This window comes from Lagopus muta, chromosome 11 (assembly GCF_023343835.1).
Source record: "Lagopus muta isolate bLagMut1 chromosome 11, bLagMut1 primary, whole genome shotgun sequence".
Lineage (NCBI taxonomy): Eukaryota > Metazoa > Chordata > Aves > Galliformes > Phasianidae > Lagopus > Lagopus muta.
Genome location: NC_064443.1, coordinates 8,330,470 through 8,346,628, shown reverse-complemented (window position 1 = coordinate 8,346,628; position 16,159 = coordinate 8,330,470). Strand labels below are relative to the sequence as shown.

The 16,159-nt window shown below is 41.3% G+C and overlaps 2 protein-coding genes across 7 annotated transcripts in view; one reads left to right on the top strand and one right to left on the bottom strand.

The window, feature by feature from the left end:
• TASOR (transcription activation suppressor) overlaps nt 1-5,791 on the top strand; it is a 28,784-nt gene extending 22,993 nt beyond the window's left edge. For 3 of the 4 annotated variants that reach the window (XM_048956929.1, XM_048956926.1, XM_048956927.1), the window contains 7 exons: nt 325-1,268; nt 2,022-2,144; nt 2,650-2,809; nt 3,381-3,489; nt 3,649-3,827; nt 3,911-4,066; nt 4,709-5,791. In XM_048956929.1, coding sequence (XP_048812886.1) covers nt 325-1,268; nt 2,022-2,144; nt 2,650-2,809; nt 3,381-3,489; nt 3,649-3,827; nt 3,911-4,066; nt 4,709-5,262 — 2,225 coding nt within the window. In that variant the 3' untranslated portion in view covers nt 5,263-5,791. Of the gene's footprint in view, nt 1-324; nt 1,269-2,021; nt 2,145-2,649; nt 2,810-3,380; nt 3,490-3,648; nt 3,828-3,910; nt 4,067-4,438 lie in introns of all 4 variants that reach the window. The other variant, XM_048956928.1, reaches the window with a different exon arrangement.
• A 123-nt stretch (nt 5,792-5,914) lies between these two features.
• CCDC66 (coiled-coil domain containing 66) overlaps nt 5,915-16,159 on the bottom strand; it is a 48,320-nt gene continuing 38,075 nt past the window's right edge. For 2 of the 3 annotated variants that reach the window (XM_048956936.1, XM_048956934.1), the window contains 6 exons: nt 15,987-16,100; nt 9,858-10,330; nt 9,297-9,334; nt 8,833-9,113; nt 8,288-8,415; nt 5,915-7,568 (listed from right to left, as the gene is read on the bottom strand). In XM_048956936.1, coding sequence (XP_048812893.1) covers nt 7,485-7,568; nt 8,288-8,415; nt 8,833-9,113; nt 9,297-9,334; nt 9,858-10,330; nt 15,987-16,100 — 1,118 coding nt within the window. In that variant the 3' untranslated portion in view covers nt 5,915-7,484. The remainder of the gene's footprint in view (nt 7,569-8,287; nt 8,416-8,832; nt 9,114-9,296; nt 9,335-9,857; nt 10,331-15,986; nt 16,101-16,159) is intronic. The other variant, XM_048956935.1, reaches the window with a different exon arrangement.

Genomic DNA, 16,159 nt, shown 5'->3' with positions numbered 1-16,159 from the left:
TGAGATGATGTTGACACCATGCAAAAGAGATCCTGCTAGTGGCAAATGTTTTCCTTTTAGATGTGGATGGGCTTCAGATTAGGGAGTGCATTTAACTTCTAAATCTGATTCCAATTCAATTCCAGAAGAACACTAACTTTTAAAAATGGCTAATGCTGTTTTGGTTACTGCCTCTGCTACAGAAATCTTCTGGTTTTCTGCTTATAACTTTGTTAGATTTGAAGAAACAAAAACCAAAAGCCTGTATTTTTTAGGTTGTGCTATATATATCTGCTGTCACTTTCCAACATGAGATGATGATGATGATTAACTCTTCCTGTATAGGTCTGAAATCACCAGAAGAACCGCTGGTGTGTTTACCACCAAAGGATGCCTTCCCCAGTGACCCCCGGGTAATAAATAGACAGAGAAGTTACGATTATCAGTTTCCATACTCTCCATTTTCAGACACGCAAAAGGGGACAGCAGAAGATGGACTTTATACAAGACAAGTGGAGAAACTTGAAGATGAATGTGAGCTAGCAGATCACCCTTTTACAACACAGCATTCCATAAGTGCAATAGTAGAGACTGTAATATTAGAAGAATACAGTCTCTTTGTAAAAAAGATTCAGGAAATTTTGCAGGAAAAAAATATTTCTTATGTGAGTGGTGTGTTCACACCAGTCATCTTGGGCCAAGAGAGGATAATGAGATTTTCTGAATATGTATGTTTACAGACATCAGAGGTTTCTGTGCAAGAATATGTGGAGACACTGAGTGAGAAAATGAAGAGTGTAGTTTTGTCCTCTTCGTGCACCAGACGTACTCCATCAATTTACTGTAGTCCTGCATCAGCAGAAGTAGTTCAGAGTGCTGCAGTGAAGCCTCCACCCAAGGTGTTACCTGTCTGCAGGGACTCTGACACGGCGCTGTTAACAGAGCAGTTGTGTAACAGTGTGGTGGAAGATGTTGATTCTGTTGAGCAGCAGTCAGCGAGCTTGTCCATAGTGAATGAAGAAGTAGAACACGTGAGTGCTAAAGCAGAAGCTGTGCTGACGTCTGATCAGACACCTTCCAGTGGTAATTGGATGGAGTCACCAGAAAAGACTCAGAAATCCCCGGAGAACTTAAACATTTCAAACCAACCAGCTCTTTCTGATTTTATCAGCCAGTTAAAACCTGAAGTTTTTAACAGTTTGGTTGAGATTATTAAAGATGTACAGAAAAACACTGTGAAATTTTATATTCATGAAGAGGAGGAAAGCATTCTCTGCAAAGAAATCAAGGTAAATGTGTTCCATTTCAGCCTCTCTGTAGTGTTTAAATAGAGTGGTGTGGCTTTCAAACCAGAATTTAGAAAACTGGACTTGAAACAAAAGGGAAACTAAAATTTGTTTCACAAAGGTTTGAATTGTTACAGTGAATGGCGAAAACAGGCTGCCCTGCCACAGTTCTGGTTTGAGGCTGTCAGACAGTCTGTCTTGATTTGGCATTCACCTAATTCTTATTGTTTGAAAAGCAGAACTGGTTGGAGTTTGGGTCCTTGTGCAGGTGCAGCCAGAAGGGTTAGGCTTGTGGGAGGACGTTTTTGGAAAGAGTATGATGATATTTTCACGTGTCCTTGCTAAGATGTTATGTGTGGTGGTGTGGGTTTGTTTTTTTTTTCCTTCTTGTTTTTCCCCCTTTGGTTAATTGTCCGGGTAGCTCTAGAGATTGCTGTTATTCTGCATTTAAATGTGCAAGATGGAAGTTATAAAAATTCATGTTTTCTTGAAACTTCATGCAGTCTTAATAGACTGTCAGCTTGTCAGCTGGCCACATCCATGCTACTCTGTAAGACTGACCGACCTGCTAAAGCAGCCCGTTTCTGTGTTGCGGCATCCTTCTGTTTAATGCATTAGAAAGACAAAAATAGTTGTCTCTCTGGAATTCATTTGAATGGGAAACTTATTAATGTTGTCATCTTCTGGAGAATGCTTTGGCTTAATGAGCTTTTCCCTTTCTTTTTTTCCCCCCGCTATCTCCTTCTGTGGTGTCAGGAGTATCTTACTAAGTTAGGTAACACAGAGTGCCATCCAGAACAGTTCCTAAAAAGAAGAGCTGCTTTAGATAAACTGTTGATAATTATTCAAAATGAAGACATCGACAACCTCATCCATAAGGTACTTCACATAAGTAAATGTGTACCACAGAAAATAACTGTCAAAGCATAGCCAGAAGAACTCACTGTGAGCAAGGCTACTCTCTTAATATTTAAACAACAGTCTGATTAGCTGCCTTTTCAAAGAAACAAAATTGTGGCCGTGTCCAGTCCTATTAGATCACATACCCATAACTACTTGTACCTGCACATTGTTGGTGATGAATACTTCTGGTGCATTTTAGCAATTAATACTTTTTCCTAGTCCTTGTTAAGTTCTGTTGAGGCTCCAGTAGTTCTGTTTCTAGTTCTCTACTGCTGTAACAGCAAGTGAAGGCAGCTGTTAAAGTGACGTTAGGTATCCCTGAACCAACACCTGTAATGTTTTTGAGAGCACCCCCTAAAGCAAGAGATTGAAAATAATTTTTAGATATGTTTTAAAGTTTGACAAGAAGATTCTTCATCTATTTTTCAGCAACAATCTTTGTTTTCTTTTCCCTCGTGTGCCCCTTTGGATTTTTAAACAGGTACCAGGCTTAGTAACTTTGAAGAAGCTTTCTTGTGTCAGCTTTGCGGGTGTCGATAGTTTGGACGATGTGAAAAATCACACTTACAATGAACTCTTCATGTCGGGTGGCTTTGTTGTGTCAGATGAATCTGTCCTTAATCCAGAGAGCATCACAACAGGTAAGTGTGATGCTTTCTGGAGCTTTAAAAACACAGAACTCTAAAGATGTGAGAAAACTGTCTTACTCAGAGCTGATGTGAATTTTTTGGAGAACCTGAATCTTTTACTCACTGGCCTGTCTGGAGAATGTGTGAACATGGAGATCTTGGCTTTTGAAGTTTGTCTACTATGTATACAAGGCCTTTTATTCCTTACTCAGAACCATGAATAATGTGGTAAAAAAGTTACTGGAAATCTGTGTTCTTTCAAATTTTCTATATCTGAAATTGAATATTTATCTTTAGTTACCAGATCTCACAGATATTTTAAGAAGGCAGATCATGCTGACTGAATCAGCTGTTTTGAAAGCAGATACCACTGCTAGGCTTCAAAGCAAAACCTCTCTGCTTTGGAATATTTTTGTGGGCTAATCATCTAGGAATAAAACCTAAAGTATTGGGGCAGTGCTCATAGTTGTGTTGTGCTTTGGTGAAAACTCAAAAAACCAAAACATCTCTCCCCTTTTATGTATATGTTGAAACAGTGTTTTTCAGTTTGCTGATTGTGAAATTTATCTCATCTCCTGAACAGATAAACTAAAACAGTTCTTACAGTTTCTGGAGGATCTCAGTACCCCAGATGGAAAATGGCACTGGAAAGTCCACTGCAAAATGCAAAAAAAACTTAAAGAGCTGGGGAGGTAAGCAGTGATCTTTCATACAGTTGCTAAAATCTTCAGCTTTCGTTACGCTCTCAAAATCTCAGTGAAGTAGAACTTAATGTTATGTTCATCTTTTAACTGAATTTTAACGTTTAGAGTGACCTTACATCAAATGTCTGATATTTTTTTCCATCACAGACTGAATGCTAACGCCCTGAGTCTGCTGACCCTGCTGAACACCTATCGGAAGAAGCACTTGGTTGAAATTCTGTCTTACCATAACTGTGATTCACAAACTCGAAATGCACCAGAATTAGAATGTCTTATCAGGCTTCAGTCTCAAAACATACAACAGCGACACGTTGTCTTCTTAACAGGTTACAAACAAATATGACTATCTTTCTCCCTCTTACGGTAGTAGTGCTAAATCGTAATACAAAGTGTCCTTCTATGTATTTAGAAAAGAATCTCAAGCCACTTTCAAATTATGCTGATAATGGCATAGTTGTTGCTACTGTCGATGACTTCATGCAAAATTTTACAAGTCTTGTTGGGTATCACAACTCAGTTAATGAAGAAGACAGCCCATCTCCCTCTGCTCAGGAAAGACAATCAGGTAATACATTAAAAACATTCATCGTTTCTTCAGCTAATTAGAGGTGTGGGGTGGAGGTCCTTGAATTAGTGTCTTTGTGTAAATGAATGTGAGAGATTGTAAAGAAAACCCAGCCCAGCTCTTAAGCTACTGCTTTAAACTAAGGGGGAACAGCAGCAGGGATGGAGCACCAAAGGAGATCTTAAATACAGAATTACAGGCTAACAAGCTATCCTGGAAAGCAGGCATATGCCAAAAAGGTGTGGCTGTCTGTTTTCAGAAGGATAAGCTGTCATCGTTAAGGTGGCTCAGAAACTAGACAAACACCTGAGGTAGCGGGAGTTGTAGTCCTGTAATTGTCTGATCAAATACTGACCTCCTGTGTAACTTTAGATGCTGTTTTGACATAAGCCCCATTGGAGTTGGGGTTTCCCAACACTAAACATGAACACAATGCTCAGAAGCTTTTAGCATCGGAATAACTGGAATCAGAGGGTTAAGTGTGTATGTTGAGTAAGTGAACAAGAGTGGCAGAAGACCAAGACTTAAGTGATACTGGACTTGCAGACCTGAAGCATAACACTCTGTGAGTAGTGTGTAAATTTTCTAACAAAAGTTTGTATTTCAATAGAATAGGAATTTCTTTTTCTTTTTTTAATGCAGTTTATGTAGAAAATGATGTAAAGGATGAGGAGGACATGTCTCTGGATTCAGGGGATGAAGCATCACAAATAGAAATCTGCAATGATGCCTCTAAATACGATACCCATTTGGAAACTTTGCAGACTGAGACCGAGAGCTCACAGGGAGTAGATGCAAAAAAGAGCTGTGTGTCAGAGTTATCTCCTGAATCACGAAAGAGTTTGATGGAAAAGTCTTCTAAAATTGACATGGAAGAGAGACAGCCAGTTACTCCGGTTTCTACAACGCGCTCTGCTGAAGGAGAAAACCACAGTTCAGTTGAACGAGCTCCTTTCAATAATTTCCAGGTTTACAGCAGACCATTAAACATGTCTCATCAGTTCAGTCACTTTAATGTGCTCACCCATCAGACTTTCCTGGGAACAACATACCCACCTTCTACAAGTCAAAACCAAGAAGGGGGCAGTTATTTTCTATCTGCTTACAGTCAGAGCAGGGATACAGAGAAATCGTCACTGCCTGGTGGTTGGGATAAAAACTGTGATTCTTCCAGGCCATATTCAAAACGGAAATAAACTTGTCTTTTTTATAAGTTGCTGTGGACTTCCTGTTTCTAAAACGTTGGATTAACAATTTCTATTTTATTCTGGAACAAAACATTTCTTGTCCTTTATCTCAAAGTTTTTTCTGATCTTATTTAAACCGTGATGGCCTGCACCTGTTGGAAGCATCTGAAAATTGAAATAAATATATATTTTTAACATTTATTGTACTTGAATTATCTTGGTTGTTGGCACTTTTAAGTTTCTACATTTGTATTTGACCTGTACATAGGTTTCAGTTTGAAGTCTGTTTTAATGTAAAATTGAATGTTTGCCTAAAATATATGAAATGGCGAGTTTTTTTAACTGTAAGTATCCAATTCACTTTTCTTTACATAAATATCAAAACGTATGTATTTATTTGACACAATTTTGTACGAATGTTTTTACATAGCTATAAGGCAGTGTAGTTATTTTATTTACTGGATTTTGGCAAAATACCTCAAGTAGATTAACAAATGGTGCAGTTCCATTACAGAAACAAAATAAACTGTTAATGCACAAGGGACTTGCTAACACGCTGCCTTGTCTGTGGTTTTTATGCTGTCTTCAAAATACAGAAGAAACGTGGCCAAACTTTACTTCATAACTAGCAGTTCACTTGGTGTAATTACTAGAGCAATATCAGAATGATCTTAAAACTTGTATCTTCCCCTTATAACTACAGCAGGGATGTTTTAGTGACCTCAGTAATTCAACCTGCCTCCTGCCCTACTTCCTCCTGCACAGTGATTCCTGGTGCTTTCCTGCTTCTTAGATTTGGTATTACTCTGCATGTAGAGTTCTATCTTTTTTTTAGCTTGACCTTTCAAATTTCACATTTGCTGAGTTAACCTTACTTTCCTGAGGCAAGTCTTTATTTGACTCAGCTCATGCATCATCTCAAGGCTGCTGGGTAACAGTAACTTGAAGGTACACAGCTGGGGTTGTCTCACTGCTACCCGTGGTACAATTTGTGTTTGTACATATGCTAATGTGCTGACTTCTGTGTTTACTTGTTTTCAAATTGTCTAACGTCGTATTTCTTTGCTGTTTTGTAATTTGATCTTAGTGTTTGAATGACGGGTGGTTTAGAAATGGGTAATAGTGTTTGAAACTACATAACTGTAAACTCAAAGTTAGTTGGCCTATATAGAATTGGTTAAAAATTATAGGCTTTGGAAGAGCAGAGAAAACACCATTCAGTCTTGAATGCTTGTTTGACTCACTTCCTTAAATTAAGGACAAACCATGACAAGACTGGTATATACCTCTGCCCCTTACCACTTACATGTAAGTACTCTTGTCTCTTTATCAACAAACTTGAATGGACTTTGTGAAAAACCATTCTACCAAGTCCGTCGTCAACTGTGGGCTCACCTTGTACGAGACTTGGCATGCAAGTGGAGAGGACAGAGTCTGCTTTCATTCCCTTAGCTGCTGCTGGTAAGATACTTTCATATTCTATTTTTTAGAACAGTTGCTGCTGAAAAAACTCAGTTTGGGGGTTTTGTAGTATTTTATCATGTATCTCAACTAAAATGAATTCAGATTAGGCACCTTCTGCAGAACCTCTAGAAGAAAAATTCTTCTACCTCAAATTATCCTGTATCTTGAAGCCCAAAAGGAAATGAATCTAATGTTTAACTCCAGGAAGGAGGAAGCATTGAATGCTGAGCTGTTCAGACCTTTGTTTTTAAGCTGACTTCTTTAAACTGAATTCTGCTGTCGTGGACTCAGTCCATTATTAATACCATATGGTATTAAGTGTCACTATCCTCTTTCAGTTGGGGTGGGAGACAGCATTTCTGCAGTGGTAAATAATGAATATAATGATAATATAATGGATAATAAAGTACAATCTGTTTCCTGTATTTAAAAATATCCATCCCCTCTCTTAAAGCCGTTCACAATGAATCGTGAATCTTATTTATTAAAAAAAAATGCACAGTACCACAACAATCCAGGTAGCAACTTTTCACAGTCTTTTGGTGTCTATACTAAAGGGACGTGTCTTCAGGCAGCACAAGGACCATTCTGAAAATGTAGTTAAATTTATTTTCGTGTTGAAAAGTAATAGTAAAAGTAAAGTGACCCTGTAATCCTATCAAAAATTGCATAATAATTTATTTAATAAAAATAATATAGTTCACAATTACAGTAGCAAAATGCTGTGCTTCTACATTCAAATAATTCAGGACAGTCTTAAGTACCTTTCAAAATGGTGAAATAAAGTTCTCTTCTTGAGCTTTAACAGGAATTAGACCTGACTCCAACTCCTTTTGCTTCTGCAGGAGGCCCTGAAATGAACGGAATAGGAATGTGAATGCTCTGCCTCCTTCAAGCAGTCTGAACTAATAACATGCCACTGCTTTTTACTTTAAAACAATTTGTTAAGATGCATTGCTTTTTAAGTGCACAGCTTCCAGCAGGACAACACAGCACGCTCAGAAGGGAAGGAATTTGGGTTGACAGGTACTGGCTTACAGTGCTAACATTACATACGTTCTAAGGCAGCATTACTGTTTGACCTAGAACAGTGTCACAAGTATTAGGATGTGCTGCTGCATGTTTACACACAAAAGCTAAAAGGTTCCCACTTTGTTAATGGCTTTCACAGCTACTAGAAAATGAAGAAACCCTGAAGTAAAAACAGCTGCAACTGCATGATACATGCATGTAACACATAACAGCTATGTATGAGCAAGCCTCCAGGTATTCAGTTAGGCTAACAAAGCCATTCCCCTGGTTTCAAGTTTTCTAAAATTCTCCACTGTTTCATAGTTAATCTGATGACCAAAGACTCCTTGAAGAGAGACTATGGAGAGTCCACAGGTGAAAGCAATGCATTTACTAAAGCAAAATTAATACAGAGAAATAAAGGTAGAGGTCAGGGTCCAATCATACATGATGGAAAAAAATGGCTTAAAGACTAACGTTTGTGACTATGTACTAGTTTGCAATGTTCATTTTGACCTTAGTATGTATGCACACGTGCCTGTGCAATGACTTCACTTACCTGCCGTAGTTCTGACAGTCCTTTTAGAATCGCTTGTTGTCTCTCTCTTATTTTAACTACATCAGGATTTAGAAGAGGATCTCTAGTGTGATCAGAGCTAAAAATCTGTCGTGGCACTTGGTAAGAATCTAAAAATAAATACATATATGAAATTAGTAAACAACACGCTTATAAATTTGTTCAAATTCTGAGGTAGTAGACTTTCACAACCTGTAGAAATCAAGTTTGGGTTGCTATTTTATTATGATCACTAAGTCAAATACCACTTAGATTCCTGAAACCAAAAGCCGTATGTACCAATACCAGAGAAGTGCAATTAGATTTCACTAGACAAAAAACCCAGACAAAAGAATTAAAAATGTTGGTTTTTTTCTTTTATGAATTTGTGCTTTGTGTTTTGGTTGCACAGGCTTTCTGTACAGCGCTCTGACAAAAACGGGTTATGGCAAATTTCAGTAAAAGCAAATGGAACAAAGCGCAGAACTTCAAACTGAGGTGCTGCACCATCTCTTCTACACAAATCAGATCACAATACACTGCAGTACCATTACACTGTCGATACTGCGGGCCGTGTGTTGAAGGTCTGGTCACTGGTGCATCTGGATCGAGATAATACACTTCGTTTGTTCGAACGTATGGAATGAACTGTGAAGAAGGAGGTCGTCCAGCTTCTGGAAGCGCAGGAGGGAAGCTCTTCTGCTGCACATCTGCCTTGGTATTTTTCTCTCTTCTACTGTTGTTATATACTTCCAATTTCCTGGTGCATATCTGTTTTTGTTGTACTTGTAATCTATTCTTAACTGCTGGAACAGGTGGTGAGTCAGATCTGTATGAAACAATTCCAGTTAATATAAAAGCACCCACCAAAGCTTGATAAACAGTGGAGAGAAAACATTCTGCACTACAGTGGCCAACTGGATGAATCTAAGTTCATAAAAAAGATTAAAAATCAGGAAAGAAAAATGTACATATTTCACTATAAATTCATTAATGCAGAATATTGACATACCTTTCTTCATTCAAATGATTCTTACGGAGTTGTTCTTCCTGGGAAAAAAAAAAAACAAAAGTCAAAACCATGAGTACAAAACTTGATGTTTAATATATTAAACACTCATATTACAAAAGTTTGTTCTGAAATTCTGAGAGGACTGTATGATCTGAGCTCTCACAGGAGACAGATATTATCAAAGACATGCATTAAAGAGACTTGTAGCATCTACAAACTCGGTTAAACTAATAAGTTCTTCTATCTATTTGTTCTGTCTGCTTCTCTACGTCTATGGAGCTCAAGGCACAAGCAGAAGTTGTACACACTTCTTAATAAATCTATAATGATTATCAATAAAGTGAATATACACTTTGGAAGATTGAACTAATACTGAAAGCTAAGCCACAAAAATTTAATGTTCTTCCAACCACGCTGAACAAAACTGCTGTAATACTGGTCTTCACACAAAGGAGAGGTGGTAGGAAAACTCTCAGAGATTGAATTATATCCAACCAGAGCCGAGTGAAATAAGTCTTAAAAAAAAGTAATAATCACTGTTCTTAGAGAAAAAATAGTTACCTTTCTGATTCTATGTCCCTTATTCTTCAGTTCTTCATGAGGTGAAGGAGACCCATCTGAGCAACAACCCTTTTTTTGGTAGAGATTCCCAGGCGTATTTCTTTCTACCAACTGAAGCAGCTCCATTTGTCGTCTTACTTTATTTTCTTCCCTTTGTTTTTGCAGTGGTTTGGGGTATCTTTCTGATGCTGGAATGTATCTTTTCTCAGGCTTGTTTATGTTCCAGTCAGGTCTTTTGCCAGGTTTTTCTGAAGGTTTAACTTGTCTTTCTTTTCTTGCATATTGTTCATACAGCTCACTGTGGATGTCACCATTCTCTTGTCCTGAAATTCTGTTTTTATCTGTATACTGCATTTCTTTCTGATATTTTTTGCTATTAGAGGTTTCTTTATATTCTATGGAAATATCCGGTGACCCACAACATGAAGTTCTTTCCTCAGCTGCATCAATGTATGCTGAAGTAGTACAGTCATCTAAAAAAAGTATATTAGATCTAAGGGTGAACTATTCAAACATTTGGCCTAAACAAATAGAAATAAAAAAGCTTTCACTTTTCAAGTGGGAAGAAGATTCTGTTTGGGTAAGTAGCAACAACTGTAAAAAGCTTTTCTAAGTATCTGAATATAAGCTTTCATTTTCTAATGGGTCTAGTATTCCTACTCCAGGATTACTGACACTGTTTCTTGTCCTTAAGAAAGGATTCATTAAGAACCCATTCCAGCTCAATACCAGTGCATGTGATACAAGCCTGAAGACTACAATTATACATGCTGCAATTCCTTAATAAATTTAGTCCTGCATGGCTTATGGCCATGACTGTAAGCCAACTGTATGGGAACTGCTGAGTCACGGCCTGAACCTCTGATTGATCACCTGAGGTGAGCCATGAGTCAGCCAGAGGAGCACAGGTGAAGGCAATTCACCTGTGCTGCCGGAAGGGGTGGAGCCAGGCTCCACCCCTCCTGGACCTATTTAAGAGCTGGCTACCAGAGGGGAAGGATCTCTTCTGGAGATCCTCCTCTTTGATATCTTCTAGTGAGCTCAACCCAAGGGTAAGCTCTTCTACTTATTCTCTTTTGTGATCCCTGTTTGCTGTGCCTTACTCTTTTGATTATATTGTAATTATAACATCTTGGTTATACATATTGCAATTATAACATCTTGGTTATACACTTGGCGAGCCAGGCAGGCTGAATATTCTAAAATTAACATGTCTTTCCTGTGGAATTTCTATAAATGGGTCAAGGGGGAGAACAATACTCCCCTAGAGAAAATGATTCCAGGGCAGATCCCAGGGTTTGAGGGATCGCCCTATTACGAGTTAGCTGCCATCATTGAAAAATGGGGTCCCTTACGTGTTATGGGCAATCTCTCCCCATATCGCATGGCAGACTATTTTCAAGGACTTGGCAAGGACATTCTCATCACCAAAGAAAGACAATTGGCTGCCTCCATGGTGGCATGGCCACTATTAACCGCTTTAAATCATGCGGACTCAAGAAATAATACTTTAGAAACCGAAAATCAACTTTTGAAAGATCGCATTGAAAAGTTAGAGCACGAACTTGGCGTTTTAACGGGGAAGAAGCCAATTCTACATCTTCCTGTAAGCCAAATTCGTAATATTTCAATAAATGATGACCAGGCTCCTGAATCAACAGACTTCGTTGATCAGGACAACAAGAAATCCAAATCAGACCTTGAATGTCCAATTCAAACTGATCCATTGGAGGTCCGTCCTGTGATAACCCAAAAAACAAAAAAAGTACAGGACAGACCGGCAGGGGTGCCACCTGATCAATGGCCCCCTGCCCACACTCATTTACATGTGACAGCTCGGCCATACACAGCAACAGAATTAATGGATTTAGTACAACGATTTCGGCAGAAGCCCAGAGAAAGTGTGCCGGCTTGGTTATTGAGACTGTGGGATTCTGGAGCAGAAACATCAATTATCTATGGAGATCCAGGAAAATTTCATGGCGACAGAGTGATGATTGGTGGTTTTGGGGGACAGACTATTCCTGTCACCCAAACATGGTTAAAATTGGGGGTTGGGCGTCTCCCACCCCGGGAGTACAAGGTGTCTATTGCCCCAGTCCAAGAATACATCCTGGGCATAGACATTCTATGGGGTCTGGCTCTCCAAACAACTGTGGGAGAGTTCAGACTTCGACAAAGATGTATCAGTATCCGGGCGGTGCAGGCAATATTAAGAGGCCATGCGAAACATGAGCCTGTTTGCCTGCCAAAACCGCGCCGGATTACTAATGTTAGACAGTATAGACTCCCGGGTGGGCAAGATGAAATATCGAGAACGGTGCAGGAATTAGAAAAAGTGGGCATTATAAGACCTGCACACAGCCCGTATAACTCCCCCATATGGCCAGTGCGAAAGTCGGATGGCACATGGAGGATGACAGTAGATTACAGAGAATTAAATAAGGTCACGCCGCCTATTCATGCGGCCGTACCCAATATTGCTTCCCTGATGGACACATTGAGTAGGGAGATAAAAACCTATCATTGTGTCCTAGATCTAGCAAATGCATTCTTCAGTATCCCAATTGCTGAGGAATCGCAAGATCAGTTTGCGTTTACGTGGGGAGGCAGGCAGTGGACCTTTCAGGTCCTGCCACAGGGGTACGTGCATTCACCAATGTATTGTCATAATCTAGTGGCGCGTGACCTGGCTGACTGGAGAAAACCTGATGATGTTAACCTATATCATTATATTGATGATCTCCTGTTGACATCCGACTCACTGGAGGTAGTAGGACAGGCAGCTGATTCATTAACTGCCTATTTGCAACAAAGGGGATGGGCTATAAATCCCCAAAAGGTGCAAGGTCCAGGCCTGTCCGTAAAATTCCTGGGGGTGGTTTGGTCAGGAAAGACCAAAGTGCTACCCAGTGCTGTTATAGATAAGGTTCAGGCATTTCCAGTCCCTACAACATCAAAGCAGCTGCAAGAGTTTCTAGGTATATTGGGTTATTGGCGTTCCTTTATACCTCACCTAGCGCAGCTGCTAAGGCCATTATACAGACTCACAAAAAAGGGGCAGCTATGGGACTGGGGGAAAGCCGAACAGGATGCTTTCCAACAAGCAAAACTGGCAGTTAAACAAGCTCAGGCATTGGGTATATTCGATCCTACCCTCCCAGCCGAGTTGGACGTTCATGTTACTCAAGACGGCTTCGGTTGGGGCCTGTGGCAGCGCCAGAGTTCTGTTCGGACCCCCATTGGTTTCTGGTCTCAGGTTTGGCACGGAGCAGAAGAAAGATACAGTATGATTGAAAAACAGTTATTGGCTGCCTATTCGGCATTACAGGCAGTAGAGCCAATAACTCAGACAGCTGCAGTTATAGTCAAGACCACTCTGCCAATTCAGGGGTGGGTGAAGGATCTGACCCACCTTCCTAAGACAGGGGTGGCCCAAGCACAAACAGTGGCACGATGGGTCGCCTATCTCAGCCAAAGGAGCAGTCTGTCTTCATCCCCCTTGAAAGAAGAACTTCAGAAGATCCTAGGCCCAGTTACATATCACAGTGATGCACCAAAAGAAATACTGGTCGCTCCACCAGAGAAGAGTCCCGTTCACGAGGGAAAATATCCTATCCCTGAAGATGCCTGGTACACAGATGGGTCCAGCAAGGGCAACCCGAGCAAGTGGAGAGCAATAGCATACCATCCTTCCACCGAGACAATCTGGTTCGATGAGGGGGATGGTCAGAGCAGCCAATGGGCAGAACTGCGAGCCGTGTGGATGGTTATAACCAAGGAACCCGGTGATGGTATCCTGAACATCTGCACAGATAGTTGGGCTGTGTACCGGGGGCTCACTCTCTGGATTGCACAGTGGGCCACCCAGGAATGGACTATCCACGCCCGACCGATCTGGGGCAAAGACATGTGGTTAGATATATGGAATACGGTCAAACACAGGACTGTACGTGTCTACCATGTTTCTGGTCATCAGCCCCTACAGTCACCGGGAAACGATGAAGCCGACACATTGGCCCGAGTTCGATGGATTGAGAATTCACCATCTGAGAACATCGCCCGCTGGCTACATCAGAAGCTACGGCATGCTGGACAAAAGACAATGTGGGCAGCTGCTAAAGCATGGGGACTGCCCATACAACTATCTGATATCGTCCAGGCATGCCAGGATTGCGACGCTTGCTCCAAGATGAGACCGAGATCGTTGCCCGAAACAACAGCCCATCTTGCTAGGGGACACAATCCTCTCCAGCGATGGCAGGTCGATTACATCGGGCCCCTTCCTCGTTCCGAAGGGGCAAGATATGCCCTGACCTGTGTCGACACTGCAAGTGGGCTACTGCAGGCCTATCCAGTACCGAAAGCAAACCAGGCATATACCATCAAGGCACTCACTAAACTGATGTCTGCCTACGGGACACCTCAAGTCATCGAGAGCGACCAAGGGACTCATTTTACTGGTGCAACGATACAGCGCTGGGCAGAAGAAAATAACATCGAATGGCGATTCCACCTGCCATATAATCCAACAGGGGCAGGCCTCATCGAACGTTATAATGGTATTCTTAAGGCTGCCCTGAAGACAGACTCCCAGTCCTTGCAGGGGTGGACAAAAAGACTGTATGAAACCCTGCGGGACCTGAATGAAAGACCTCGAGATGGCAGACCCAGTGCCCTGAGAATGTTGCAGACGACATGGGCCACCCCGCTTAGGATCCAAATTACGGGCACTGATCATCAGGTAAGACCCCAAATTGGTAATGAAAATAATCTTCTGCTCCCTGCCCCTGAAAACTTAGAGCCAGGTACCCATAAAATAAAATGGCCCTGGAAGGTGCAGGTAGGACCCAAGTGGTGTGGCCTACTTGCACCTTGGGGGAGACTATTGGAGGTGGGAGGCTCAGTAGTCCCTCCAGTAATAGGTACATGGCCTACTGATATTATGGTCAACACTCCGATCTTTATTGCTAAAGGGACCCCCATCATGTCCCTATGGCAGATCAGGACACCTCCTTTGGTGCCTGATATCGTTATGCAGCCGCAGATATCCGGCAAAAAGGTGTGGTACAGGCGGCCAGGACGTGCCCCAGTACAAGCGGAAGTGTTGACCCAAGACAGAAATACGGCCTGTATCTTGCCCTGGAGAGCAGACCTTCCCCTCCTGGTACCTGTAAAACATCTGTATTACTCCCCGTGAGTCTGTGAGCCTTCAGGACCACCGGAAGGAACAAAATGCCATCAAGCGTTCCAGTGTTGCTGTCAGATCACGTACAACACCCGGTGATGGTCTGCATGGGACTGATGGAACATAGAATGGACTTGCACCTCAGGACCTCATGCCTCCAGGCACATCATCGAGCACTGGCCCATAGAAGAGTATGGACATCCACTAATCATCACTTGTCTTGAACTGTACCAACATACGTCGCGATAAAATTGTATAAGCGTCGCGATATACCGGATCTCTGTATTAGGGAAAGCTTACCCTTTTGTTAACCTGATCATTGGTTCACGCCGTGAAGGGGTGGAGTGTATGGGAACTGCTGAGTCACGGCCTGAACCTCTGATTGATCACCTGAGGTGAGCCATGAGTCAGCCAGAGGAGCACAGGTGAAGGCAATTCACCTGTGCTGCCGGAAGGGGTGGAGCCAGGCTCCACCCCTCCTGGACCTATTTAAGAGCTGGCTACCAGAGGGGAAGGATCTCTTCTGGAGATCCTCCTCTTTGATATCTTCTAGTGAGCTCAACCCAAGGGTAAGCTCTTCTACTTATTCTCTTTTGTGATCCCTGTTTGCTGTGCCTTACTCTTTTGATTATATTGTAATTATAACATCTTGGTTATACATATTGCAATTATAACATCTTGGTTATACAGCCAACACTGTACTTCAGAGTGGCTGATATGAATTTGTAATGGGCAGGTACCAATAAAGACATACAATTGATTTAGAAGAACACAGTGATATATTATTATATTTCCAGGAGCCTGAGTCTGTCCAAGCATGTATTTTCAATTTTATTCCATTTTGAATGACAACGATTTGGCCCCGTTGCAGTTACACAAATTAGCTGTCCTGCTGCCTGTCTGTAAGGTACATCAGGTGACCAAACTGAAGGACTTCTTACCTGTCTGTACAGCAGTGTCTTTCCGAGAATTCTGCTGATCAGTGTTAATGGCAGCAGAGAAATTAGGACTTCGATGTGAAGCATCAGTATTACGGTTTTCAAATTCACTGCCACCTGAAAACAATCAAATTTTTTTCATGTAGCAGCATATATTCTATTTAAGCTATGCTATC